At 43.5% G+C, this 26120-nt stretch overlaps 1 protein-coding gene across 2 annotated transcripts; it reads left to right on the forward strand.

Annotated features, from left to right (window-relative positions):
* The first annotated feature begins 243 nt into the window (after nucleotides 1-243).
* Nucleotides 244-25930, forward strand: LOC139411721 (collagen, type XVII, alpha 1b). 2 transcript variants are annotated; one of them, XM_071158405.1, is made up of 55 exons: nucleotides 244-359; nucleotides 2394-2461; nucleotides 3022-3072; nucleotides 3266-3382; nucleotides 3496-3825; nucleotides 4247-4294; nucleotides 4442-4483; nucleotides 4609-4659; nucleotides 4896-5042; nucleotides 5270-5464; nucleotides 5810-5896; nucleotides 6188-6256; nucleotides 6374-6532; nucleotides 6614-6709; nucleotides 7049-7093; nucleotides 7190-7345; nucleotides 10012-10308; nucleotides 10456-10506; nucleotides 10685-10711; nucleotides 10810-10836; nucleotides 10972-11034; nucleotides 11196-11300; nucleotides 11412-11474; nucleotides 13109-13144; nucleotides 13306-13359; nucleotides 13442-13477; nucleotides 14808-14843; nucleotides 14977-15039; nucleotides 15143-15178; nucleotides 15273-15344; nucleotides 15498-15524; nucleotides 15641-15676; nucleotides 15756-15791; nucleotides 15895-15975; nucleotides 16182-16217; nucleotides 16330-16440; nucleotides 16697-16819; nucleotides 16957-17019; nucleotides 17147-17206; nucleotides 17361-17387; nucleotides 17543-17605; nucleotides 18025-18102; nucleotides 18238-18285; nucleotides 19749-19877; nucleotides 21690-21821; nucleotides 21900-22019; nucleotides 22274-22405; nucleotides 22531-22635; nucleotides 22747-22914; nucleotides 23007-23162; nucleotides 23248-23484; nucleotides 23660-23824; nucleotides 23986-24066; nucleotides 24163-24243; nucleotides 24341-25930. In XM_071158405.1, exons 2-55 carry the CDS (start codon nucleotides 2404-2406, stop codon nucleotides 24388-24390), a joined length of 4962 nt encoding a protein of 1653 aa, XP_071014506.1. In that variant the 5' UTR covers nucleotides 244-359; nucleotides 2394-2403; the 3' UTR covers nucleotides 24391-25930. The 2 variants fall into 2 exon arrangements, with proteins under 2 accessions (XP_071014506.1, XP_071014498.1); XM_071158397.1 differs by having other exon boundaries at nucleotides 247-359; nucleotides 6185-6256.
* The last annotated feature ends 190 nt before the right edge of the window (nucleotides 25931-26120 follow it).

Here is a 26120-nt window from a genome sequence, read left to right on the forward strand (position 1 = left end):
ACTACTCAAACTCCTATCTCCGAGTATGCACATGTTTTGAGTGTGAAAAGTTAATTGGTCATTCCCGAGGGCACTGTTTCTTTCAAGCCGTGCTGGGTAGCCTACCTGTTACCTGCCAAGCAACGGTGATGGGTGTGGTTGGATTGGGACAAAAGCCCATTGCCCTGTTATGACTTGCCTGAGAAAGTTGAGAGAAAATAAAAAAAGAGGCAGGTATAAGGACAAACCACTTCACTACCCTGCAACAGTAACATCAACAACATTCACTACCTGACGGATATCAGTTGGACTATCTTAGTGGATTTTATTTATCTTCTTCAGAAGTTGACTGAAGATTCTCCTATTGACACACACTAAAGGTATGCCACGGGTCCACTTGATTATGATATATTTTTGTTGTTTGACTGTTTGATGAACTTGCAGGTTTTAAAAGTGCATATTGCACTGATAATTCAAAAATACTTTTTGGGAGAAAAATGTTGATTTAGCTGTTGTTTGTTGCTGTAAATTACTGTAAGGTAGGTGGCAGGCTAGTTAGTTCCCCAAGACACAAAGACAGCAGGTTAATTATGGTTGTGTGGCTTTAGGCGTCACTAACTTTAAATACCTTGGCATTAGGACACCTATCATTTTAGAGATTGGTGTATCACTTTCTTCTGTAGGACTATTTTGTCTGTTGTCTAGTTCCTTGGTTGAGACACTATGTAAAGGTATACGTCCACTTCATGATGATCAATGTTTTTGTTGTTTGACCGCACCTGCAGGTTTTCTAAATTCTGGGTTTGCTGTATTTTGATTGTTGCAACTACATTTATGGGAGGCATAGGACCTTTTCTATTGAAGAAATTGAAGAGCTAAAAAATTGTGACAGACTCGCTTAATTAAACAAATGCTTTGTTATTCTTTCTTTTTAATTTAGGCTAAGCCTTTTTATCTCACGGGCATAGACTAATAATAAGCAGTCATACAGAATGAATGTTATTGCTTTAACAGTCTAACAGGGATGTAGCTACGTTATTCAATGACCAAAAACTTGTTCTGAGATGTGCCGTTTGTGCGGTGTTTATGTCCTATTTTAGAATGATAGCAGGTATTCTAGTCCCTGTTTTAGCACGTTCAGTTTTGACCATGGAAATTGGAGTTGAGCGTGCGGACACAGAAACTGAAGCTACGCCTAACCTAATGAAATGGAAATTATATTAAATCATAGTAGGTCTGTAGATAGGGGTCTGAAACTGATTTTCAAAATGCCCAAAGTCTCCGATGCATTCTATAGATCTGGGTGTGGTAGAGAGACGAGCCACAGTTAGAAAGGATTATCCTTTGTGTCCTCAGAACAGTACAATGCACCAGGGTTTTTTGTTCTTTGATTACCATGGGATCTTCAAAGAAGACTGCAAAGTTATTTTACCCCAGGCCTCAGGCCCATTTAAAAGCTGCTTGCTCAGGTGTACATAATCTCCTTTTGGGAATTGAGGGCTTTTCCTGGGGTAGGCGAAGTAGTTGTGCTATTCAATTTCATGCACTGGCTGTAAATGTGTAAATGCCTCTAACGAACACAGCAAACAAAATAATAGTAGAAGCTCAAAAAGCTTAATGAATCTGCTTGTAAAACACCAAACTAGGCTACTCCCTACAATAATTATGGATGATCTCTGTGTAACATGTAATGCCTGCACGAGAAGGCCTATCTGAAAATCCAGGTCCTCTACAATGTAGTGACCTTAACCCAACACCTACTGTAGCAACCTCGTCAAGAGGTTTGGCTCTCTTGGTGCAACGGCTAAGATTTGTCGGAGTAGGCCTGTGAACCGTTTGTGTGATTATAATTTATATTGTAAGAATGATAATGCTGTGCTGTGCATGTTAACTAAACTAAGAGGAAACTTTAAATAGGCCAATTTTCAGTATCTACTGTAAAATGATTAGTTGCAGTTGCTAGCTGATAACTCTTTGAAAAGCAAAACAAATGTTATCAGTCTGTGTTTAATCTGCACTTAATACTCTGGTAAACTATCACTGATGTTGTTATTTGAGATCAATTGAGGTTATCTAGTTAATAATGAGCTGTATCTATAAGTGCTTTCATGAAAGGAGTGACTGCGGGAGGTGATTTTCTGCCCTCAGGAATATAAAAATGAAATGAATGAGTACCGTATGTGTTCAGACATATACTTGGCTTGTGTGCTGTATTTTTGAGAGTGTTACTGGTTTAAGAAATTAAGCTGTTTATTCTCGTTATTAACCTTTAATTTTAGCAAAAAAATACAATGGTAACAAAAAAAATGCTAGACCACACAACTAAAAGCTTTTTAGTTCAGTTGTTGAAGTCAAGTTAATACGCTAATGCTATTGACATATTATTTTCCCTAAATGTGGTCTCACTTCACCAGATAACATGGGATGGATGATTTAACAACAAGAAAGAGAAACCACTCAGGAGGAAGCTCCGGGGGAAAGGGTGAGAATTGCCTTCTTACAGTTCTAATGTCGACCTTGTTGCGATATTTATTATTACGTCTATTGTATAGTAGAGATCGATGATAGTCATGAACTGCTAGTCATGTGATTTACTGTGTTTCCAGTTGCATATCCATTTCCATTCCTGTCTGAACAAACCATTCTAATTCCACCTTTAATACACAGATGTGAAATGTCTGGATGAAAGCAATTATCTCCAGTCAGGCTATTAGTGGGCTGGGTGAAGTCATCATCACTATGTTCCTTGCACCTATTTGGTAGATCCTGAACACAAGAGGGGGTTGTTGCTTGGGGAAGGGTGGAGCCCAGGGAGGTGTAGTGCAATGTTTTTGTTTGAATTGATTGGATTGGACAGTCGATATTGTAGATACAGGGTGCCACCCAGTGGCTTCTTAAAGTTATTGCAAATCCTCTGCTGAATCCCAAATCGACCCTTTTCAAGTGTCTATTTGTGACTGTAAAATGTGATAACCAAACACAGATATAGGATCTTATAAATTGAATAACATTTGTAAGTGATTTTCTTTTCTTTGTCTCCAGTTGTGACAGAAACTACAACCTCGACAAGTAGATTGGTATCTTTACCTCCAAGTAAGTTTTCTGTACTCTTAAAATTCCCCTCAAACTGTTAAATTGTTTGATGAAAGGTATTGGTAATGCAGATTTTGTAATAATTTGATTATCATTTCACACTATCTTTTTGTGAAAATTCTGAGAGTTGGACTGCTCTAACACATTGAAAGAACTGTTGAAGAATGTGGCCATGTATCTCTTTATCTACCAGAGGGTGGCAGTGGATCAAAAAGTAGTACCCACAGGACTATGTCTAGCAATGCTGGAGGCCTGTGGTTGGAAAAGAACATTTTAACCCAGAACAGCAGTGGAACTAACTTTTCCTCATGTGAGAATAGATCTGTTCAAATGTTAATTTGTAAATTTTTAATCTGGAACATGGACATTAGGCTATGACTATAAATACTTAGGGGGATTAACCCATGCTCTCTGCCCCTCCAGCTTCTGTGGGTGTCAATGCCGGAGGATCCAGCTCCTCATCAGGGTTCTACATGGGGGACTACTCTGAGGGTGGTGGAGATGGTGGAGGGGGAGGTGGTGGAGGGGGAGGTGGTGGAGGTGGGGGAGGTGGAGGAGGCGGCGGAGGTGTTGGCAGTGGAGGTGGGGGTGGCTCAGGCTATGGAGGAGTGTATGGAGGAAGCCCCGGGTCAAAAGTAAAGAGCAGCTCGTCAGGGTGCTCCAGGAGGGCCCAGAGCTCTGCCTCGCCTGGGGGTCTCTCCCCTGGCTTCCTGGAAAGGAAGAGTATGGCCAGTCGCTCAGGAGGCTACGACGGTAAGGGAGGATCCAGCCAATCACACTGTTGATTGTGTGTGTGTGTGTGTGTGTGTGTGTATGTCAGAGAAGGCTGGTGGGAGGAGCTATAGGAGAGCGGGCTCATTGTAATGGCTGGAAAAAAATCAATGGAATGACACCGAACACATAAAACACGTGTTTGACTCCGTTCCATTGATTCCATTCGAGCCATTAAAATGAGCCTGTTCTCCTATATCTCCTCCAACCAGCCTCCTTTGTTATGTGTGTGTGTGTGTGTGTGTGTGTGTGTGTGTGTGTGTGTGTGTGTGTGTGTGTGTGTGTGTGTGTGTGTGTGTGTGTGTGTGTGTGTGTGTTTGTGCATGCGTGCGTGCGTGTATGTGCAGCTTCTAAATGTGTGTTAGTGTAAATGACTAATCTGTATTGACCTGTTTTCATTCAGGAAGCTCAAGTGGCAACTCCTCCCCCGAGTTTACACGGAAAGACTATGGTACCTGTTTTATATCAATACATTTTAGAATTATGTATAGGAGTATTTATTGTAGCTACATTGTGACTATAGAGATCATACTGACATTTCAATAAAATCCAATTTAGTCAAAATCTACATAATATCAATATGTGTATTTCTTTTCAGCAGGGTCAGGTGCCACTAGAATAGGGAGAAGCCAGAGCAGAGGTATACCAATACTTATATTTATTTCTGCTTTCTCACCTCTATTCCTCCCTCACCTGTCATACTGATAATGACAAGGTGACTATAAAACACCATTATTAATAATAATAATGTGTTTGATATTCCAGAGAGTGAAATCAGAGCCAGACTGCAGAGTGCCTCTCCCAGTGCTGGCAGATGTGAGTTGATATGTCTTCAGGGAAATTGTTTCTAGACACAATTCATCAAATATATGTCATGATGTTGTTTTTGAGATATTGTGTGGCAATGAATAGCAGCATGGGGAGTTTTATTTTTATCTGACAGAGCTATTTGTACACCATTTTAGTTGATTCATTTTGATCTGGTGGATCAGTTGTGATGTGAGGTTACCATTTCAGTAATAGCATTACTGACTCAGTTGACTTCCACACAGGGACTGAGCTGGATGATGTGAAGAGGCTGGTGAAGGGAGGACGCTCCAACAGTGTCAGCCCCACCCGCTCCTCCGCTTCCTCCACCCTGCCTGTCCCCAGGAAGGCCACCGTCGAGGCCAAGATCGTCACCCAGGCCTCCCAGTCAGGTAAGCTACGCAGTTCACACACAGACCATGTACACACACTTGCAGCATGCTAAACAAGAACACACACCTGCAGGATCAAGAGTCAGATGGTTAGGCTATATTTATTTATGGTTTACCATAGATTTATGGCTGGAGATGGTTTTTGCTGTTGCTGTCCCCCTACCTCCTCCTATTGGGGCATATAAAAAGCCTCAATTTACAGACTCTTTCTTCCCTGGTCCCTCTAGTCTCTGGGCAGTATGAGACCACTACCCTGGACTCTGGCCTACCTTCTTCCTACTGCTGGACTAGCTCTACGCTGCCCATCTCCTCTGCCACTGGCAACAGCAGCAGCGCATACGGTTACCATAGTAACACAAACAACATGTCTCCAGGCTTGGGGTCCTCCCTGCTCAACACCACCTCACCCTCCTCCTTGTCAGGTGAGACAACCAATGAGGAGCACTGAGCAGCACTCTGGATGATGTTAGGGCAACCAAATTTGGATCCAGTTCAATTATATCCAATAAGACGGCAGATGCTGACTTCAGAAAAGCGCCCCCCACTTAGCTATATTGGGTACTACATACTGTATGTTTTTCATGATTCTTATTGGTTCGTCTGAACTCAGTAAATTGTTTTGGGTGTATATCTTAACCTCACAGTTTAGCAAGCGATCTTCTAGTGCATTCTCTCATGTTTCAGAAAATGTAAAGCTAATGTTCTGTTTCGACATAAAGCCTCACAGCTTTGAGAACAAATCTGTGTGTTGTCTGTGACTGCTGCAGTGTATGGATTCCAGAATAACTTGGCGCCCATGTCCAGTAGTGTCCTCACCACCAGTGGAGTTAACGCACATTCAGGCACTTTGACAGGTATGGTAGTAGAACCTCCTCATCCTACAGAGAGTATACATTTTAATAGACTTAGACACTCATGAAATTAACACTGTGTGTGCGTGTGTGTGTGTGTGTGCGAGCGTGCGCGTGCATGCGTGCGTGTATGTGTGTGTGTATGTGTGCGTGTGCGTGTGTGTACGTGTGTGTGTGTGTGTGTGTGTCAATGTGTGTGTGTGTGTGTGTGTGTGTGTGTGTGTGTGTGTGTGTGTGTGTGTGTGTGTGTGTGTGTGCGTGTGCATGCGTACGTGCGTGCGTGTGTGCAAGCAGGATATGGAGTGCAGAAGAACATATCGAATGGTGGTGGTCTCGTCAGCACCGGAGTGTCAACCTCTGCAAGTAAGTCTAGAGTTTAGAGGATTGCTGAACTTAATGTATAGATTTCGTGATACTGAATTAGAGAACCATGTTTATGGCAACTTATGTTTTTAAAGGACTATTTGTGTTTCTCCATAGTGTCCGCTTTGAGGTCTCACACTGATGACGCATACAGGAAAGACTTAAAGTACCTTGTGCTGCAGAAAGAGAATGTTCCAGTCAAGAGAGATACTGAGGTGCTCACCCTCACAAAAGACAGTGGAAAACACTTCACTAGCAGTGTTCGCAGTGTTGGGGGTAAGACAGCTCCTTCAATATCAGAGTATTCACTGCTTTGTAATGTTGATGTGATATTAACTTCTGTGTATGTTATCACAGGTTCACTGTCTGGTGATTCTCTAAAGAAGGAGAAGATGGTGTCCAGCTACAGTGAGACTGCACCAGTCCTTCTGAAGTCTGAGTCCAATTCATACTGTAAGCACCATGTTTATATGTGCACTCACTCACTCACACACAGGCACGCACACACACACACACACCTGAAAACGTTAACCCTAAACCTAACCCAAGCTCCTAACCCTAATCCTAAAACTAACTCTAGCTCTTAACCTTCAACCTAATTCTAACCCTAACACTAATTCTAACCTTAACCCTAAACCCCCTAGAAATGTAAAAACGTCCCCAGTTGGTCAAATTGTTTCTTTACTATTCTTGTAGGAACTTCTGGTCCCCACAAGTATAGCTCATTAAACACGTCCACACATGCACACAGTGAAGAGAATGCTGCTGATACATCACCATTTTATCCCGTAGATGGATCACCCCTAGTGTCAACAAAAGACAAAGCAACATATGCAGGTATTTGTGATTTAAATATATCAGTAGTTGGCCATTTGTATCTCACACTTCATCCATAACCCACCCATCATATTCTCTGTTCCCCCTCCCTGTCAGAGATCCAAAAAGAGGGGGACTACTACAGCAGTGGAGGACGAGGTGGGGGCTGCTGTGGGTGTGAGGACTCCTGCTGTTCCTGGTGGAAGTGGCTGCTAGGACTGCTCCTGCTCTCCCTGCTGCTCCTGGGCCTGCTCTTTGGGCTCATTGCCCTGGGTCAGTCATGTTTAGGGACAAGAGTTTCCCCTGACCTTATGACCTATAGATGTAGGATCCTAATTTGACCAGTATGGTCATAGTAAAATAATCTTGCAGCAACAGGATTTGAAGGTTTGGTTAGGCTATTAGCAGAACAAAAGTAGGCTACATTAAAAGTGCAATACTGTTATAGTTTTTTCAATTGCTAACAAGCATCTGTCAATACTGAAGCCACTTTTTCAAAACAATTCTCACTCAGAAAGCATACATTGTCACTCATAACACACTGACCTAAAAAACACTAACAGGGAGCATTACGTAAATTATGAACTTTTCTCTTTGAAGTTTGAATGATTTGTCACATAAATCAGTATTTGATTATGGAATAAGAATAGCATCTTTTCACTTTATTGACTGTACTAAAGTATATGTAACAAGAATTCATCAGAAATGCAGCAATTTGCTTCAGTAGCCTTTATTTTTCTATATCTTTGCACATAGTAATTTACTGGTGAAAAATAAAAAGTTGATACAAAAAAATAATTATTGAAATTCCAGGGCTGCAATAATAATTACAAACAAGAACAACATGTATAGTATAATCACTCATACTGTACAGTACTCTGAGGGTTCTAGTTCTCCCTCTCTCCTACATTTGGTCATTTGGTTCTCATCAACATCACATCTTATGTCTTCTCTGGCGATGCATCTTGGGAAGTATCTTCTGGAATGTCTAATCCAACCCTGGCAGTCTTCAGGAGAAGTGTTTCCACACCCCGCATTCATGGCATCTAGTAAGGACATCTGGTCATGTGGATGGTGGTCATAAACCTTCCACCTCCAAGCAGAGAAAAGCTCCTCTATGGGGTTTAGGAAGGGGGTGTATGGAGGCAGGAATAGTACTGACATCTTGGGATGTGCAGCAAACCAGTCTGTGACTGCAGCAAAGTGGTGGAATGCCACATTATCCCACACAACAACGAAGGTAGGGGAGTTTCTTGCCCCTCTCTCCTTCACCGGCACAAGTCGATTATGCAGGTCATCCAGACCACATGAGCCTCTGTATCATAAGGGCCAATGAGTGGTTTGTGTAAAAACAAACCATCATTGGACAGTGCTGCACACATTGTGATGTTAGCGCCTCTCTGGCCTGGGACATCCACGGTTTCTCTCTGTCCAATCACATTTCTTCCCCTGTGGCGTGTTTTTGCCAGGTTGAATCAGGCTTCATCCACAAAGATGAATGTATGTGCAGTTTGCCTGGCTTCCATCTCCATTACTCTTTAAAATACAGTAAATACACAGTTTTACAGTACTTGACATTATGAATAGCTGTGTACCCTGTTTGGTTATTGAACCATATATTGATACCGGAGTTCTTTCACAGGTTCACCGTTTCTCTCAAAGGATACAGTGAACAACTGCTTCATCCTTATTTTCTGTTTCTCTAGGACTCTGGCAATTGTCGTTTTGCTGACCGTAGTCACATTGTCAAAAATGATCTAGTCTGCCAGCACTCTGTCCCGAATTTCCCGCCATTTTATTGTATTGTTGCCAATTACCATGTCAACAATGGAAATTTCCTGCCCATCTAATAATATTCTGCCTCTCCCTCTTGTGGGAGGCAATCATTGGATCCTACTGAAAAACACAAAACAATCAATATATTTCTAAATGTAAATACATGTAAAAATGTGAACATACTGTATTGTACTGTAGTATGTAGTTCAATTATCATTGAAGGATGCACATCTCACCTGTTGTTTTGCCGGAAAATTCATACTATTGATGCAACTGTTGAACGCTGCAGATTTGGTTGCACCCTGAAACCGGCCTCTCTCAAAGAGAGACCATGGTTTACAACATGGTCAATAATTGTGGCCCTTATCCCATCAGAGACCACCGCTCTTGGTCTTCCTCTCCTTTGTCCTCCACATATTCTCCCTCTTCCTGCCACTCTTCTTTCCCCACCAACCTGTCTTCCTTGATCCATATTTATGTTTACAAATTAAATGATTTCGAAGCCGTCCTCTTTTGTCTGTTTGGTAACGAGTCTAAAAACAGGACACTTGGGTAGGCTTTCAGCTAAAATTACAATCAGCTGTTTTTGGAATGATCAGCTATTCTGCTGAGATTTTCTGTATGTTTATATGTTTACTGCAGAACTGTGCGACATTTGCCATCATTCTGTTTTGAATGTGTTTTTAACAGTTTTGGAAACAGTGTGTTAGCATTTGAAAACGTGCTGCAAATATATAGTTTTGCAGGTGGTGGAGTATGAATGTGAAAAGAGGATGGATTCATGGATTTCGGAGAATGTGTTCATTGAATGCATTTTGTGTGAAAGCAATGAAAAATGATTCACAGTTTGGACCACATGCACTTCTTTTTCGCTGACTGTGTGATGAGTTTTGACAATGTGACTTCAGTTTTGACCAACGCATATTAGCAGTTGAAAAAAACTGTAATAAAACCGTGTGTTTATGTGGGTTTTCAGTGAATTTATGTAAATCACGAAGCTCTCTGCAACAAAAGAGTGATTCAATTAAGATCCTACATCTGTATAGTTAACTAGGACCAATGCACACAATAAAGTCAAAACATGTGGAGATACCGAACATAGTGAACTTGTATACAATCATCTTTACCTCTAGAAACATTTCTCACTCTGTGTCCCTCCACAGCGGAGGACGTGAGGAATCTGAAGTCTCGAGTGGCAGCTCTGGAGTCCACCTCCACCGCTGCTCACGCCAGCCGCCTGTCAGCCTCCAATAACGACATCCACAACCCCCAGTCTGGCACCTACATGGACACTGGGGGCGCGGCCCGCTCCGACAACACCCTGAAGCTGGATACCAGCCTGGGCATGGGGATGGGCACTGGCACGGGCACTGGCATCGCCGGGCACACAGACAATGCTGCCCTCCAGAGGACCATCCAGCAACTACTGAGAGCTGAGATGCAGTCTCAGTCATTCAGAGGTATTGTACACACATGAACATGACTAGAACTCGAACGTAAGAAATACATTCACCATTTATGGTATATGTACATTAAACATTTACTGAATTCACTGAGCATTCATTTTCTTCCCAAATGTGTGCTTATTTTGTTATTTTGGTTCACAGCCCTTCTTACCTCTTCAATGAAAGGGGACAGAGGAGAGCCGGGAACTAAAGGTAAGATCTCTTGTGAAAATATTGTCAGTATGTGTATTTTGTGAGTACAAACAATGGAGACAATTGTGTAATCCAAGGATATTCAAAGAATTCTGTCTCTACACCGATACTTTAAGGAGTTATTCTGTCTCATTGCTCTTTCTGCTTTGTTTCATGTATTCTGTTTACTTTGCTTCAGGCGATGCAGGGAATCATGGAACTAAAGGTTTGTTTTTTTAAGACTTAAAAAATAAATGTATTTATTGTACTTTCATTTGAAGTTCGCTGTCACCAAGTGTGTAAACGTCATTTTCTTTGTTTCAGGTGACAATGGTTTCCCAGGACTGCCAGGTAAGGACAATGGGTATGATGTGGAAGTTACCATTATGCTGGTTCAGTACTAGTTTAATTGACAGTACAGTATGACTTTTAAGAATAACTTGGTACTTATGTCACACATTTTTGACCTCTCACCTTTGACTTCAGGTCCTCCAGGTGCCATTGGTCACCCAGGACACGAAGGACCCAAAGGACAAAAAGGAAGTCAAGGTACAATAACATTAACCTTTTTTTTTATTATTACTTGTGTTGATTCATTTTGTAACCAGCTTTTATCAAAAAGCTAATATGGACCCATTTAAACAAGTGGGTTACAAGTCAAACTATGTGTATGCTTATACACGTGCATGTGTGTGTGCATGTGTGTGTAGGTGACCATGGAGCTGAGGGGCCACAAGGGCTCAGGGGCCGAGAGGGGCCTGGAGGGCCCAGAGGGGAGCCAGGACCCTCAGGGTTTGGAGAGAAGGGGGAGAAAGGTAGGTTGTGAATTTAGATTTTCCTAATTTATATAGACTGCATACTCACATGGTTCACTTTCCAGGTAAAAAAAAGAGTTCATGATCATCAATGTGGGTTTGTTCTCACAGGTTCTCCTGGTGAATCAGGATCTCTTGGTCCTGCTGGTCCAGTCGGCCCGGCTGGGCCCAAAGGTAGGGCTAAGAGTGGGACTGTGTGTCTCAGAGAGGATCATAAACACAATAGCGCTTCACTCTAGACCAGGGGTGTCAAACTCATTCCATGGAGGACCTACAGTAGGGTCTGTGAGTTTTTGCTTTTTACTTTCATTTAAGACCTAGACAACTAGGTGATGGGAGTTCTTTAGTAATTTGTGACCTTAATTCATCAATCAAGTACAAGGGAGGAGCAAAAACCCACAGATACTCTGTGGAATTAGTTTGACAGATATGCTCTACACTGTAACAAAAAAATATTGATTTAATGTATATTTGTAAGGAAACCAGCTGCAATAGGATTGCGAGTTGGCTTAACATCTGGGCATATAGCTGAACCAACATACATTCTCAAGTTGAATTGTATGTTCACTCAACTTAAAATTTTAGGTTGAGTGAACAGACATTTCAACTTGAGAATTTATTCAAACTTATTTGCATATTTCAATGTTTGGTATACTAAGTGTATATCAAAAGGTCTTTCTTTGAGATCCTATCCACTGGGCACACACTGGTTGAATCAACATTGTTTCCACATCATTTCAATGAAATTACGTTGAACCAACGTGGAATAGACATTGAATTGACCCACCTAACACAGTGGTCTGAAACTCTTTTACAGTCCACATCAAACCTGCAAGTCATATTATGCTGGTTTACAAAGTAATGGGTTATTCCTATTGGAATCCAGTCAGCGTGAGGATATCCAACAACTGGAACTTTTAATCACCCTCAACCTGCATTGAGAAGATTAATATAAACTGCAATTACTAACAGATTGGAGTAGTTTAGAAAAATGTATGTTTCTGTGGCATAAGATTAATCAACCAATCAATGTACATACAAAAACACAGGTATTGAAACAAGCCATTTTGAAAACCAACCTGCAATAGAGTATGCTGGGAAATATGATAATGATGGGCATGTTTTTTTGTGGTTTTAGGCAAAAATGAATTAGTAATTCTTGTAATTTGTTCAAATTCAGCTCACGTCGATCTGTTTGTTGAGTAAACAAACTTTAACATATTAGCTCAAATTCTTGTCCTTTTGATGTCCACTCAACTCACATAATAACGCTGATTAAGCCATGGGTCAATAATGGCTTTTTTACAGCGTTCCCTTCCAAAGGCAAACATGAATTTGTAATTTTACTCAATCAGCTTTTTCATATTCAGCTCACTTCGAGCAGAGTTTTTTGAGTAAACAAACTTGAACACATTAGCTTGATTCTTGTCCTTTTGAAGCACAGGAGGTTGGTGGCACCTTAATTGGGGTGAACGGGCTGGTGGTAATGACTGGAGCGAAATAGGTGGAATGGTATCCAATACTTCAAACACATGGTTTCCATGTGTTTAATGCCATTCTATTTGCTCCGTTCCAGCCATTATTATGAGCCGCGCTCCCCTCAGCAACCTCCACTGTTTTTAAGTCCCCCTCAACTCACAGAATAACTCTGATTAAGCAATTGGTTAAGATGGCTTTTTTACAGTATACTACCAATGTCAAACTGAGGGTGGCCATACAACATTGTGCTTCTGAAGTGTATTTCAAAATGAAGGGTATTGCATACACTCTATCAGGTTTCTAATATCCTTTCTAAATCTCTGTTCCAGGCTCAGGGGGTGCTCCGGGTACTCCTGGTACGCCAGGTCAGTCTCCTTCATTCACTTAGGGCTAAATCCTAACTTGAGATATAAACTCTGAGTAGCCTACATGAAAGTTTGAATTAAGTGTGCGTTGACCTTTTGGAATTATTCCACAGCACATTCAGTGAAAGGTTAAAACCTTGTTATTGTGTATATGCTTCTAGGCCAACCAGGATCTCAAGGCTTCCGTGGAGAATCAGGACTACCTGGTCCGAAGGGTACAGTATGATCCAGAGATCATTGATTGAATTAATGAATACTAGTATTGAACTGTTCAATCATGTATTTTCTCTGCTACAGGGGAGAGGGGTCCTGCTGGATTTCAGGGAATCAAAGGTATGTCTTAGGAACTATGTGTTAACATAGAGACACAATCTATTGTGTGGTTTTACTTTTGGCAGTGGAAAACATTGAACTGTTCATTGACCGCTAAGCAGTGTAGGCTATTGGGAGGAGCTATAGGTGGACGGGCTCATTGTAATGGCTGGAATGGGATAAATTAAACCGTGTCATATGGTGTGTCAAATCAATCAAATGTTCAATCAATCAAATGTATTTATTAAGCCCTTTTTACATCAGCCGATGTCACGAAGTGCTATACAGAAACCTAGCCTAAAACCCCAAACATCAAGCAATGCTGATCATTCAGAGTTAGAGACAGCAGTTGAAAACAGCAGAACCGGGACAAGGTAGCACGTCTGGTGAACAGGTCAGGGTTCCATATCCGCAGGCAGAACAGTTGAAACTGGAGCAGCAGCACGACCAGGTGGACTGGGGACAGCAAGGAGTCATCAGGCCAGGTAGTCCTGAGGCATGGTCCTAGGGCTCAGGTCCTCAGAGAGAAGAGAAAGAGAGAGAGAGAGAGAGAGAAGAGAGAGAGAATTAGAGGGAGCATACTTCACACAGGACACAGGATAAGACAGGAGAAGTCCTCAAAATATAACAGACTGACCCTAGCCCCCCGACACATAAACCATTGCGGCATAATTACTGGAGGCTGAGACAGGAGGGGTCGGGAGACACTGTGGCCCCGTCCGACAATACCCCCGGACAATGCCAACCAGGCAGGATATAACCCCACCCAATCTTCCAAAGCACAGCCCCCACACCACTAGAGGGATATTTTCAACCACCAACCTACTACCCTGAGACAAGGCTGAGTATAGCCCATGAAGATCTCCCCCACGGCACGAACCCGAGGGGGGCGTCAACCCGGACAGGAAGATCACGTCAGAGACTCAACCCACTCAAGTGACGCACCCCTCCTAGGGACGGCATGGAAGAGCACCAGTACGCCAGTGACTCAGCCCCCGTGATAGGGTTAGAGGCAGAGAATCCCGGTGGAGAGAGGGGAACTGGCCAGGCAGGGACAGCAAGTATGGTTTGTTGCTCCAGTGCCTTTCCGTTCACCTTCACACCCCTTGGCCAGACTACACTCAATCATAGGACCTACTGAATTGATGAGTCTTCAATAAAAACTTAAAGGTCATCAAACATATGGAAACCACATGTTTGACTCCATTCCATTCACTCCATTTCAGCCATTACAACGAGCCTGTCCTCGTATAGCTCCTCCCACCAGCCTCCACTGCCACTAAGAGAGTCAGTAACATGCCTGTGTTTTTCCCATATGATATACAGTAGTAACCTTTATTTTTTATAATAGGTGATCATGGTGAGAAAGGACCTCGTGGTGCCGCAGGTGCGTAGCTGGCGTGATATAGATATACGAAAGGCACTTTCATCCCAAGCAACATATTCAGTATTTAAATTACCCATGATGCAGCATCTGGCATTGAAGGTACTGTATTCCAATCAACGGTCTTTTCCCTCAGGTGACCCAGGACTATCAGGCTTGCCAGGACCAGCCGGAGAGAAAGGACCCAAAGGATCTGCAGGTGAGTGAGTGGCTGGCTGGCTGCGCTTTGAATCTCTACCATTCTCCCCAAACTCATTCTAGAGCTTAACGTGGTTTAATACATTTATTTAATTCTTAAACAGGAACTCCTGGAATTGATGGTGACAAAGGCCAAAGAGGTAGAGGGAATACTATGTTCTATGTAAAAAGACAGGAAACAATACATCAAGTGTTATGTACAATAGGCCTATATAACGATGATGTCATCCTCAGGTGATCACGGTCCTACTGGGTTACCAGGGATCAGAGGTCCATCTGGGCCTGCAGGGGACTCAGGCCTACCAGGTAAGCTACTGTGTCACGCTCAATATTCCCTGAACACCTCTCTTATTTACATTCCTGTTCATCCTGACTTGGCTTTTCTACAGAAAATGATCACATTGTATCCACTTGAAAGAGAAGATTGAAATGCATCTTAACTGATCGTTCTCCCTATAGGAACACCCGGGCTTCAAGGGCCACCAGGTATGTTGTTGCAGTTGGGATTTAGTGTAATAACAGAATTATGACGACAAGCTCAAGTGAAGTCTTTTCATCACTCTTGTCATCAGTTTTCCTCTAAAGTGTTCTTCCCTCTGTAGGAATACCAGGGAATCCTGGACAACCAGGAGCCAAGGGTAAAACAGCTGACATTTTTTTTAGAAAATGGAGGGCTCTAAACTTTGATATTGTGATGACTGTGTAACTTTCTTTTAGGTGAGGCAGGAGAACCAGGAAGAATCATCAATGCAGGTAACCGGTTGACTATTGCATAACAGCGGCGATGTGTTTACAGTAGCTATACATCTGTATGACTGTCAGTGTGTACCTAAAACTGCTTGTGGTGATTCCTCAGGGGGATCCAGTTCTGTGGCCATCCCCGGCCCCCCAGGAAGCCCCGGAGCACCCGGTCAAGCCGGACCCCCAGGGTTATCAGGTCAGATATAGACTTCCTGTTTAGCTTTGTAGCACTGTGGTTTGTTACAACTACAACATAAAGTACAACACAAAGTTGTAATAGCGATACCATGTAGTTTCTACGGTACGTAGTTGACCTAGCTGTGAACCTATGTTGGTTTGGTCAATATAAATGACATGTATAACACAACAGTGTTTTCTAATACAACTTTTCAATCTCCTCAGGCCCCATTGGCCCTGCTGGTCTTCCTGGCCAGTCTGGTAAGTCAGATAACCTATGGATCTGTGGATAGCTAAAGTACTGGTCTTATACATGCTATCTATTTTCTGGCCAAGAGTCCTGGACATACTGTATGTATGCTTATTTCCCCAGGTCCTAAAGGTGAGAGAGGGCTGAAGGGTGAGATGGGTATTCAGGGACTCCAGGGAGAGGCAGGTATCTCAGTGAAAACCAGTGAAACCGTCAGCTCATCCAGAGCTGAGAGTGAGTACTCATTACAATGATGCTTATAATTTAATTAAAGGATAAATTCATATTTTTTCAACCAAATCTACATTTTTGATGTAAATGGCATGTTATAGAAGACACTGTGGACTCGAGCAATGCTTATTGCCTTATTGCCCAAGCATGCACACATTGAAAAGTATCACTCGAGTCCAACACAGTGAAACATAACGTTGCGGATAAAACAGTCAGATGCTTGTGTAACCTCATGGTTCTTCTCGATATCCTCATCCAGGACAGTTCAATCTTCCTGCACAACCAGGTCCCCCTGGTCCCCCTGGACCCCCTGGAGCCCCTGGACGTGCAGGTGACTCAAGATCAGGACTCCCAGGACCAGCTGGTCCCCCAGGAGAGCCAGGTAAGCCTGTGAGAAGTGTCCATGTTAAGAATGAATATCAACAATACACAAGTTACTGATTTTTTTTGTTTGTTGATTTGGCTAAATGTTGAGTCTTGATGTCATCGTATGATTTTCCTGGTGCTTCTGCCTCTCAGGATATGGCAGACCTGGTCCTAGAGGAGAGAAAGGAGAGTCAGGAAGCTTTGTACCCAATTCAGGTGCGTAACAACATGACTTACATGACCAAACCCATAACGCAATCGAGTTCAAGAAGTGACCCTACATTTCTGTAGAGCTTTTTTTGGCTGCATTGTAATGTTGTGCTTGTCACTATAATTCTTTCAGGAACATTCTTCTCTGGACCCCCTGGACCACCCGGGCCATCTGGGCCAAAAGGATCACCTGGTAGGCCTTTCAGACACCTTTCACCTGCCTTTCAGAGGCATTGCAGATGCATACTGACAGCAAACTCTAAACTGGCTCTGTTTATCATCACAAATGTAATCTCCTAATCCTATGATCTTCATCTAAAAGTATTTTAAAAATATTCTTACTTCAGGTACACCCGGACCAAGAGGAAACCAAGGTATGTGATCTGTCCCCCTACAATCTAAAAAGCTACATTGGGTGGAAATCAATTCATTTAACAGAATGAACTACTTATCTGGATCCACATTGGTTGTTCCCATTGTAAACACTAATCCTCTGTCCTTCATCCCTGTGTCCCATGTTCCCTTGTAGGAGATTCAGGCCAGCCTGGTCTACCAGGGAGCCCAGGAAGACCAGGAGGAGGCTCTGAAAGAGGTAAGCTTATCTTGGTCCAACTCAAGGCTAAGCCAACAGCGATTGAAAAAAAACATGACCAACTCTGATACAGGAGGTTATTGACCCAGTAATGAGAATTTATTGTGGCCCACCATAGTCTACCACTGGTCTAGTGGTTCTCAAACCTCTCCTCTGGGACCCACAGACTAGCTCATCTCTAAATTAGCTCAACTAATTCACCTAGTCATGGGCTTGATAATAAGTGGACAAGTTGAATCAGGGGGTGCTAGCTCTGGAATAGATCAAATACATGGAACTGCTGGGGGGCCCAGAGGAGAGGTTTGATAACCACTGCTATAGACCATAGTCAAAACATTGTTAACGGGCAGAAGTCTAGCAGTATGTATAGTAGGACAAAATATTTCTGATTAATTGCTTTGCTCTTTTGTTCCACACAGCATCACCATACGGTGGAACACATGGGCCACCTGGGCCCCCAGGGACTCCAGGGATTCCTGGACCAGAGGGACGGAAAGGTAAACTACCAAAACTTGGGAATCTTAATTAGAAACAAATACACTTAGCTTCTGAAGGTTGTGGTGCCTGTAAAAGTAACAGGTCTGGACTCAGTCTTTGAAATAACTAGTTGTCTTATTCTCCACATTTCCAAGGCGAACCTGGAATTCCCGGTTCTCCTGGTCTTCCTGGCTCTGCAAGAGGTAAACACTCATCTTTGACCTGCTGTCAATATTCCACCCACAACATTAGATACACTTAGATCATCAAGGTCTCCAAGGTGAACAGCCTCTGGCATGTTAGAACAATGTATGTAAGGGAAGTAGGCAAGTCAGATCCGTAACTTCAGGATAAGGATTGGCTCTAAGGGCTGGGTCGGTCGGGGCTGGGTTGCGAAGCGGGGCTGCGCTCGAGCCAAGGCTGGGGGAGCAGTTGCTCCGCCTCCCTTCTCTCGCCACTGCTGGAAGTTCGTTGTGCGGTCCAACTTGTGGGCTCTCGTTTGTGGCAGCGGCGACTCTGGACGCGTGCTGGGCCCTTCTCGCGGATCTCCCCAGCTACGGTGCTCGTTGGCCTCATTTACGTGGGGTCTCTGGCGGGTTGCCTCGGCCGGCGCCTAGCAGCTGACTTAGAACTGGTGCCGACCAGGGGAATCCGACTGTTTAAAAAGAAAAGCCCTGGAAAATAGTGAAGTGTGGGCAAGCAAACACAATACTACACAAGAAATGGGAACTAAAAACCAAAATAAAATCGGCAGACAACCGGAGGGCCACAACATAATATAGCTACTAAAATGCATATATAGCAGGCAAGAAATTTATGAACAAAGGGGCCTTTGGACAGGACCCCAACACCTAATTGTGGTGAGGAGCAAAAAGAGAAGTCTAAGGCCCAAGCTATGGGGCCGTGCAAGCAATAAAAATGTATATATAGCGGGCAAGAAATCTATAAATTAAGGGGCCCTCAGACCGGGCCCCAACACCTAACAAAGGTGATGAGTACAAATGTGTTTACAAAGGGGCCTGTAGACAGGACCCCAACACCTAATAATGGTGACGAATGCAGTGAGAACAAATCAAAAACCTGGACATGCCAAACCAGGCGCGACCTCGTGCGGACACCACAGGGAAAAAAGGTTGCGAAGTGAGCTAAGTAATGCAGGATGCACCTCCTGATAGCCAAAAAAAGGTGCCGCTAGTGGGTTGGGTACCACTGGTGAAATCTTCTTATCTTGACCCAGTACAGCCTCAGAGGAAGGGCCACTCCAAGGAGCCGGGTCCTCCCAGGGTTTCTCCGCTGGGCCCGACTAATAGGGAGTTTTTGCCACTGGCCGCCTTACATCATTTTCAAACACGGTGAGCGCCAAGGAGTACCGGCTGGGTCAAGGGACCCCTTGAAGTACCAATTTACCCCGTTTTCCGTCACCGATTCGGAGCGTTCCGAAGGGCCCGTTAGTAGGGAAGTCCGTTGATTACGCCGAACATCCGCTCGTTCAACTAAGGCTGGGTTAAAACTAGACATGAGGAGTTAATGGGAATTTTCGCCACGACTGTGTTTAACAACCAATTTTGAAGCAATGTGCACAACTTTAAATAGCTGATCATATCATGAATGCAGATACTTCTCATTAAATAAAGACTATTGTATCTAATTATCTAATTTCTGACAGGCACTGTGGCGGCCAGCTCAGGGTTCCCAGGTCCTCCTGGTCCACCGGGTCCTCCCGGACACCCAGGCATTCCAGGCATAGCCTCTGCTCCTCCTGATCTGCGTCAGTATGTCAACGACTATCTCCGAAGTAAGAGTCTTCTTCTAAGGCACATTGAACACTAAGTCATGAAGTAATAATTCCCACATGAAATATCGTGACGAGCTGCCTTATAAATCAAATCAAATCAAATTTTATTTGTCACATACACATGGTTAGCAGATGTTAATGCAAGTGTAGCGACATGCTTGTGCTTCTAGTTCCGACAATGCAGTAATAACCAACAAGTAATCTAACTAACAATTCCAAAACTACTGTCTTATACACAGTGTAAGGGGATAAAGAGTATGTACATAAGGATATATGAATGAGTGATGGTACAAAGCAGCATAGGCAAGATACAGTAGATGATATTGAGTACAGTATATACATATGAGATGAGTATGTAAACAAAGTGGCATAGTTAAAGTGGCTAGTGATACATGTATTACATAAGGATGCAGTCGATGATATAGAGTATATACGTATGCATGTGAGATGAATAATGTAGGGTAAGTAACATTATATAAGGTAGCATTGTTTAAAGTGGCTAGTGATATATTTACATAATTTCCTATCAATTCCCATTATTAAAGTGGCTGGAGTTGAGTCAGTGTCATTGTCAGTGTGTTGGCAGCAGCCACTCAATGTTAGTGGTGGCTGTTTAACAGTCTGATGGCCTTGAGATAGAAGCTGTTTTTCAGTCTCTCGGTCCCAGCTTTGATGCACCTGTACTGACCTCGCCTTCTGGATGATAGCGGGGTGAACAGGCAGTGGCTCGGGTGGTTGATGTCCTTGATGATCTTTATGGCCTTCCTGTAACATCGGGTGGTGTAGGTGTCCTGGAGGGCAGGTAGTTTGCCCCCGGTGATGCGTTATGCAGACCTCACTACCCTCTGGAGAGCCTTACGGTTGAGGGCGGAGCAGTTGCCGTACCAGGCGGTGATACAGCCCAACAGGATGCTCTCGATTGTGCATCTGTAGAAGTTTGTGAGTGCTTTTGGTGACAAGCCGAATTTCTTCAGCCTCCTGAGGTTGAAAAGGCGCTGCTGCGCCTTCTTCACGATGCTGTCTGTGTGAGTGGACCAATTCAGTTTGTCTGTGATGTGTATGCCGAGGAACTTAAAACTTGCTACCCTCTCCACTACTGTTCCATCGATGTGGATAGGGGGGTGTTCCCTCTGCTGTTTCCTGAAGTCCACAATCATCTCCTTAGTTTTGTTGACGTTGAGTGTGAGGTTATTTTCCTGACACCACACTCCGAGGGCCCTCACCTCCTCCCTGTAGGCCGTCTCGTCGTTGTTGGTAATCAAGCCTACCACTGTTGTGTCGTCCGCAAACTTGATGATTGAGTTGGAGGCGTGCGTGGCCACGCAGTCGTGGGTGAACAGGGAGTACAGGAGAGGGCTCAGAACGCACCCTTGTGGGGCCCCAGTATTGAGGATCAGCGGGGAGGAGATGTTGTTGCCTACCCTCACCACCTGGGGGCGGCCCGTCAGGAAGTCCAGTACCCAGTTGCACAGGGCGGGGTCGAGACCCAGGGTCTTGAGCTTGATGACGAGCTTGGAGGGTACTATGGTGTTGAATGCCGAGCTGTAGTCGATGAACAGCATTCTCACATAGGTATTCCTCTTGTCCAGATGGGTTAGGGCAGTGTGCAGTGTGGTTGAGATTGCATCGTCTGTGGACCTATTTGGGCGGTAAGCAAATTGGAGTGGGTCTAGGGTGTCAGGTAGGGTGGAGGTGATATGGTCCTTGACTAGTCTCTCAAAGCACTTCATGATGACGGATGTGAGTGCTATGGCGTTTTTATGGCGTTTTTATACTCTACTTAGATTAACCTGTGCTGGTTGTCCTTTGCAGTTAATGCTAGGAGTATGTCTTCTGGTCTTCCTGGCCCCCGTGGCCTCCCTGGACCCCCAGGAGCCCCTGGATCCTCTGGATCCTCTAGTTCTGTGGAGGACATATCTTCTCGTGTTATTGCTTATCTGCAGCGTAAGTTCCTTTCCTGTCCAATTTTGTAGTTCTGTGGAAGAGTGGAAGCAGCCTAATGATTGTACTGTCTTGTCTCAGGTTCAGGATCAGGCTTCGGCGGTGGTGCTCAGGGTCCTCCAGGCCCCCCAGGACTTCCTGGGTCCTCTGGCTCTGGTTCTGGCTCAATGTCTGTCAACGACCTCATTGTTATGCTACAGAGTAAGTACTTACATGGTCATTCAGCAGACTCTTATCCATAGCAACTTACTGTTGATAGTTATGACTGAAAACACAATATATAATGTATACTATGTAATTTCTACTTTGTAACTACTGTGAAAAAAAGTGCCATGTATGTAATATGTGTCTAGAATGTACAAAAAGAAAAACCTGTAAAAACTATGTTTGGGCTGTTTGGGCAAATAAAAAAAAGTATAAATACTTACAATTGATTGATTGACTGATTGGTTCAGGGGATGACGTACGGCGATATGTAATGGGCCCACCCGGACCTCCAGGCCCAGCAGGACCAGCAGCCAGAGGAGGCAGTACGGCAAACTACGACCCACAGGAAGTGGCTACCTACGTCTTCAGAATCATGAACGGTAAGTAGGGGCTACTGGAGCAAAACACACGCACAGTATGGGTAACATGAATGTCTTTGGGTTTCTTATGGACCAGGCTTCAATCTCTCACCTTGTGGATGGCGTTTTAAAAATTATTATTATAGAACGCGGGATCGGTGGTGGGCAGCCTGGACCTCCGGGTGCAACCGGGCCTCCAGGGCTACCTGGCTCCTTCAGCGGTGTTAGTGACATCTCCGCACTCCTGCAAAGTAAGACCTCACCCTTTGGGGTTTACAGAGGTATCTTGTGTTTATGATCATCTAAACACGTTTGATTTACTGCTTACTCTTTGTCTTCTTCCTACTTTCCCGCTTTCTAAGATTCACAATTCCGTGCGATGGTTGGGCGCTCTGCTGGAGCCCCTGGTCCTCCTGGTACTCCAGGTATCCCGGGACCCCCAGGCACCCCTGGTACCCCAGGAGGGCCATCTTACAGGAGCTCAGCCTCAGGGGGTTTAAGGATAGAGGACGTCCAGCATTACCTACAAAGTGAGTCTGGTTCAGTTAAGAGGTTCTCCATCCTTCTGCGCTCACTCGACAAAGACCATGAAGGTTTGACATCTGTCTCTGTCTCATCTCAGGTTCTGGGTACAGTGGTCCTCCAGGCCCACCCGGCCCCCCAGGACCTCAGGGGCCCCCAGGGAACTCTCACGGAGTAGTCTCCTATGGAGATAGTAGAAACATCGGAAACTACCAGCGAGAAAGCATCCGCACAGAACTCCAGGCGTACCTCAGCAGTGTGTTGACCTCTTCCCTATCCATTGGAATAGATATTAACCTGACACTCTACATCACATTAACTATTGTTGTGTTATTTCCCAGGTGACAGTATACGGCACTCCTTCATTGGCCAACCAGGTCCTCCTGGGTCTCAGGGTCCCCGTGGTCACAAAGGAGACCCTGGAGAACCTGGTGGGGTTCAGACTAACCGTCAGAGTTATGCCCAGAGTGACCCACGTTACTCTTCTGACCTTGAGCGGCGCCAGAGTGACATTGGGAGATTGACAGAGCCACTAGACTACTCCAACGTTGCCTTGAGAGTGACAGACTACATCAAGAGTGAGTGAATGACTAGCAATAGCGTGTCTCTGTAACTGTGTGCTTCTACAGTATAAGTGCTGAGACTTGATTGGGTTTGAGGCTTTGATTGACTTTGCACAGTGGCTTAGACGGTGCTGTGACCTTTTAGGTTAAAACAGACAGTATATAAACAGTCTATCCTCTGATCCTCCAGACCAGGGCTTACTGCAGGACATCCTGTCTGAGAGTCACCAGCGAGGAGGCTCCTGGGAGTCCCAAGGCCTCCCAGGACCCCCTGGGCCTCCTGGACCTCCCGGGTATAGCCGTGTCATTGGAGCTTACGGCAACGTGACTGCTGACCTCATGGACTTCTTTAGAAGTAAGATTTGGGGCAAACTCTCCGTTTTTTCTAAATACTAAACTAATGCACAGTTGTGAATTGAATTGTGGTACCCAGAAGAATTGCTAAGAAAATGCTTGCTGAAAAGATTTGTGGCCTTGCCTCCTGTCCTCTGACATGGCGTGTACTCTCTGCTCTAGCCCACGGCACCATTGTTGGCCCCCCAGGGAATACTGGCCCGAAAGGAGACAGGGGGTACCTCGGACCCAAAGGAGACAGAGGTACGGTAGTCATACTACAGGGTCATACTGTTGAATTACATTTCCAGCAGGGATTGACACTAGGACATAACATGACTATGGTATATCTATCTGCAGGCGAGATAGGTCGCCCAGGCCCTCCAGGACTGCAGGGACTACATGGTCAGGATGGATACAGAGGAGAGAAGGGAGAGAAAGGTAAACATTTCACTTTGCTTGCACCATTTGGGATTTTTGTGAAACAAAATCACGTGCAGCTCAGCAACTGTTTTTCATTCCCTTGTTTTCTTTCCAGGTGCAGGTGAAGTTAGGGTTGGTCGTCGGCGTCGGAGCATCGGTGTTTAAGGTGTTTTAAGCTTAATCAGATCTATCAGATAAAGCTTTATTTCTATTCAGCTCTTCTGTCCTGTGCATAGTCAAAATCATACATTACGTTAGAATATGCCTGCTTGCCTATTCAATTACAGTTTATTTTTTGAGTGTGAATAAAATGGATGATATGGAAATGTTATAATGGCAGTAAAGCAGAGGTCTCCGACAGGTACTATAGGTCGCGAGCTAGCAGTAGCTCGCAGCCCACCTATGAGTAGGTCGCCAAGTAATTCTGAAAGTACATGGATTTTTTTAAATGTGTTCCATTGCAAACTGTCATAAACATAAAGCTCCTGGCAACCATCCAATCAAAGCCACATTGACATTATCCCACCCCTGGTTAGCCACTATTGGCTTAAAAAGCCAAATATAACACAATATCTGGCAATTAATTTCAAGCAATATTGCACTTCTGTCTGTATGGTTCACAAATGTGTCTCACTCTGTATGTAACCTGTTAGCGATGCTAGTAATGATAACCGTCTTGTGGGTACACAGAGACTTTCCCCAAAAACCTTCTGCCTACCTGACAGAAATATATAATGATTATTCGTATCAATTGGGTGTCCTTTTTATTTTACTCTGCCATGAGGTGCTGCAGAAGTAGGCCTAACATAGACATTGATAGACATTGATCAGACATTCCTCTCTTTCTAAATGAGCAATTAAAGGGTAATTACACTCAAAAATCTAAATGTATGTTTTTTTTCCAGACCTCAAAATTGGTCATCTGATGTGATTTAAGCATTGACATGGACTCAAAACATCAATTTTAGTTATTTTTCTATGAATAATTATAATATTAAGAGTAAAAAACATAATACAAAAATACAGTAATTTTATGGGGCCCCTTAGAGTTGTTTATTAACCATTATTTTACTAGAAAACACATATATTGTACAACAAGGACCCGGGGAAGACAGGTGAAGAGAAGAATGTGCCTATTTGAAAGTAAAAAATAGTTTTGAAGTACAGTAGCTCTCATGCTAGAAAAGGTTGGAGACCCCTGCACTAAAGAATGTGTTTAACAGTCTGAAGTAGAGTGATACATTGGCTGCTGGTCATGGTTGTGGTTGCACTCTTTGATATTCTAGTTAGTATGTGGGTGTATCGTGTTTACCTTTCTTAATAAAGCTCTAGTTCTTTTTCTCAAGGGAACTCATGGGAAAATGTACTTTTCAAAAAGATAATGATAGTTATGGATCTTAGCTTTATTGATAACATTAAAGTATTTTTCACCCAAAACGTTTAAGTGTTACTTGGGCACTTTTGAACCACTCAAAACAACAATTGTCATTTATTCTTTATTTTCATTAAAACTTCAGAAAACTTCATTTTCAATAAATGTTTATTCCTTGTCAAGCCATGTATTGAAAATTATTGCAATGTATTTTGTGTGGAGAAAAGAAAACTGCACTGAAATGGACTCTTGTCATGTTGATGTTGACCAGCTTTTTGTACCTTGAAGTAAATTCTACAAATAACAATAAATACTATTAGTAAGAACAAACAAGAACACAGTTTAACATAATTATTGTTTTATTTACAGCACAAATGTCCATTAACAAACATCTTATATACAGTTTACCTGACCTCAAAAATGCATATGTTTATTCAGGATGATAAGATGTCCCACATTATATCTAAATGCAACAACAATAGGCTCATGACGTGCTATATATTAAATCAACACCTGTTGATTT

Source organism: Oncorhynchus clarkii, chromosome 1, assembly GCF_045791955.1.
Source record: "Oncorhynchus clarkii lewisi isolate Uvic-CL-2024 chromosome 1, UVic_Ocla_1.0, whole genome shotgun sequence".
In the NCBI taxonomy this organism is placed as follows: Eukaryota; Metazoa; Chordata; class Actinopteri; order Salmoniformes; family Salmonidae; genus Oncorhynchus; species Oncorhynchus clarkii.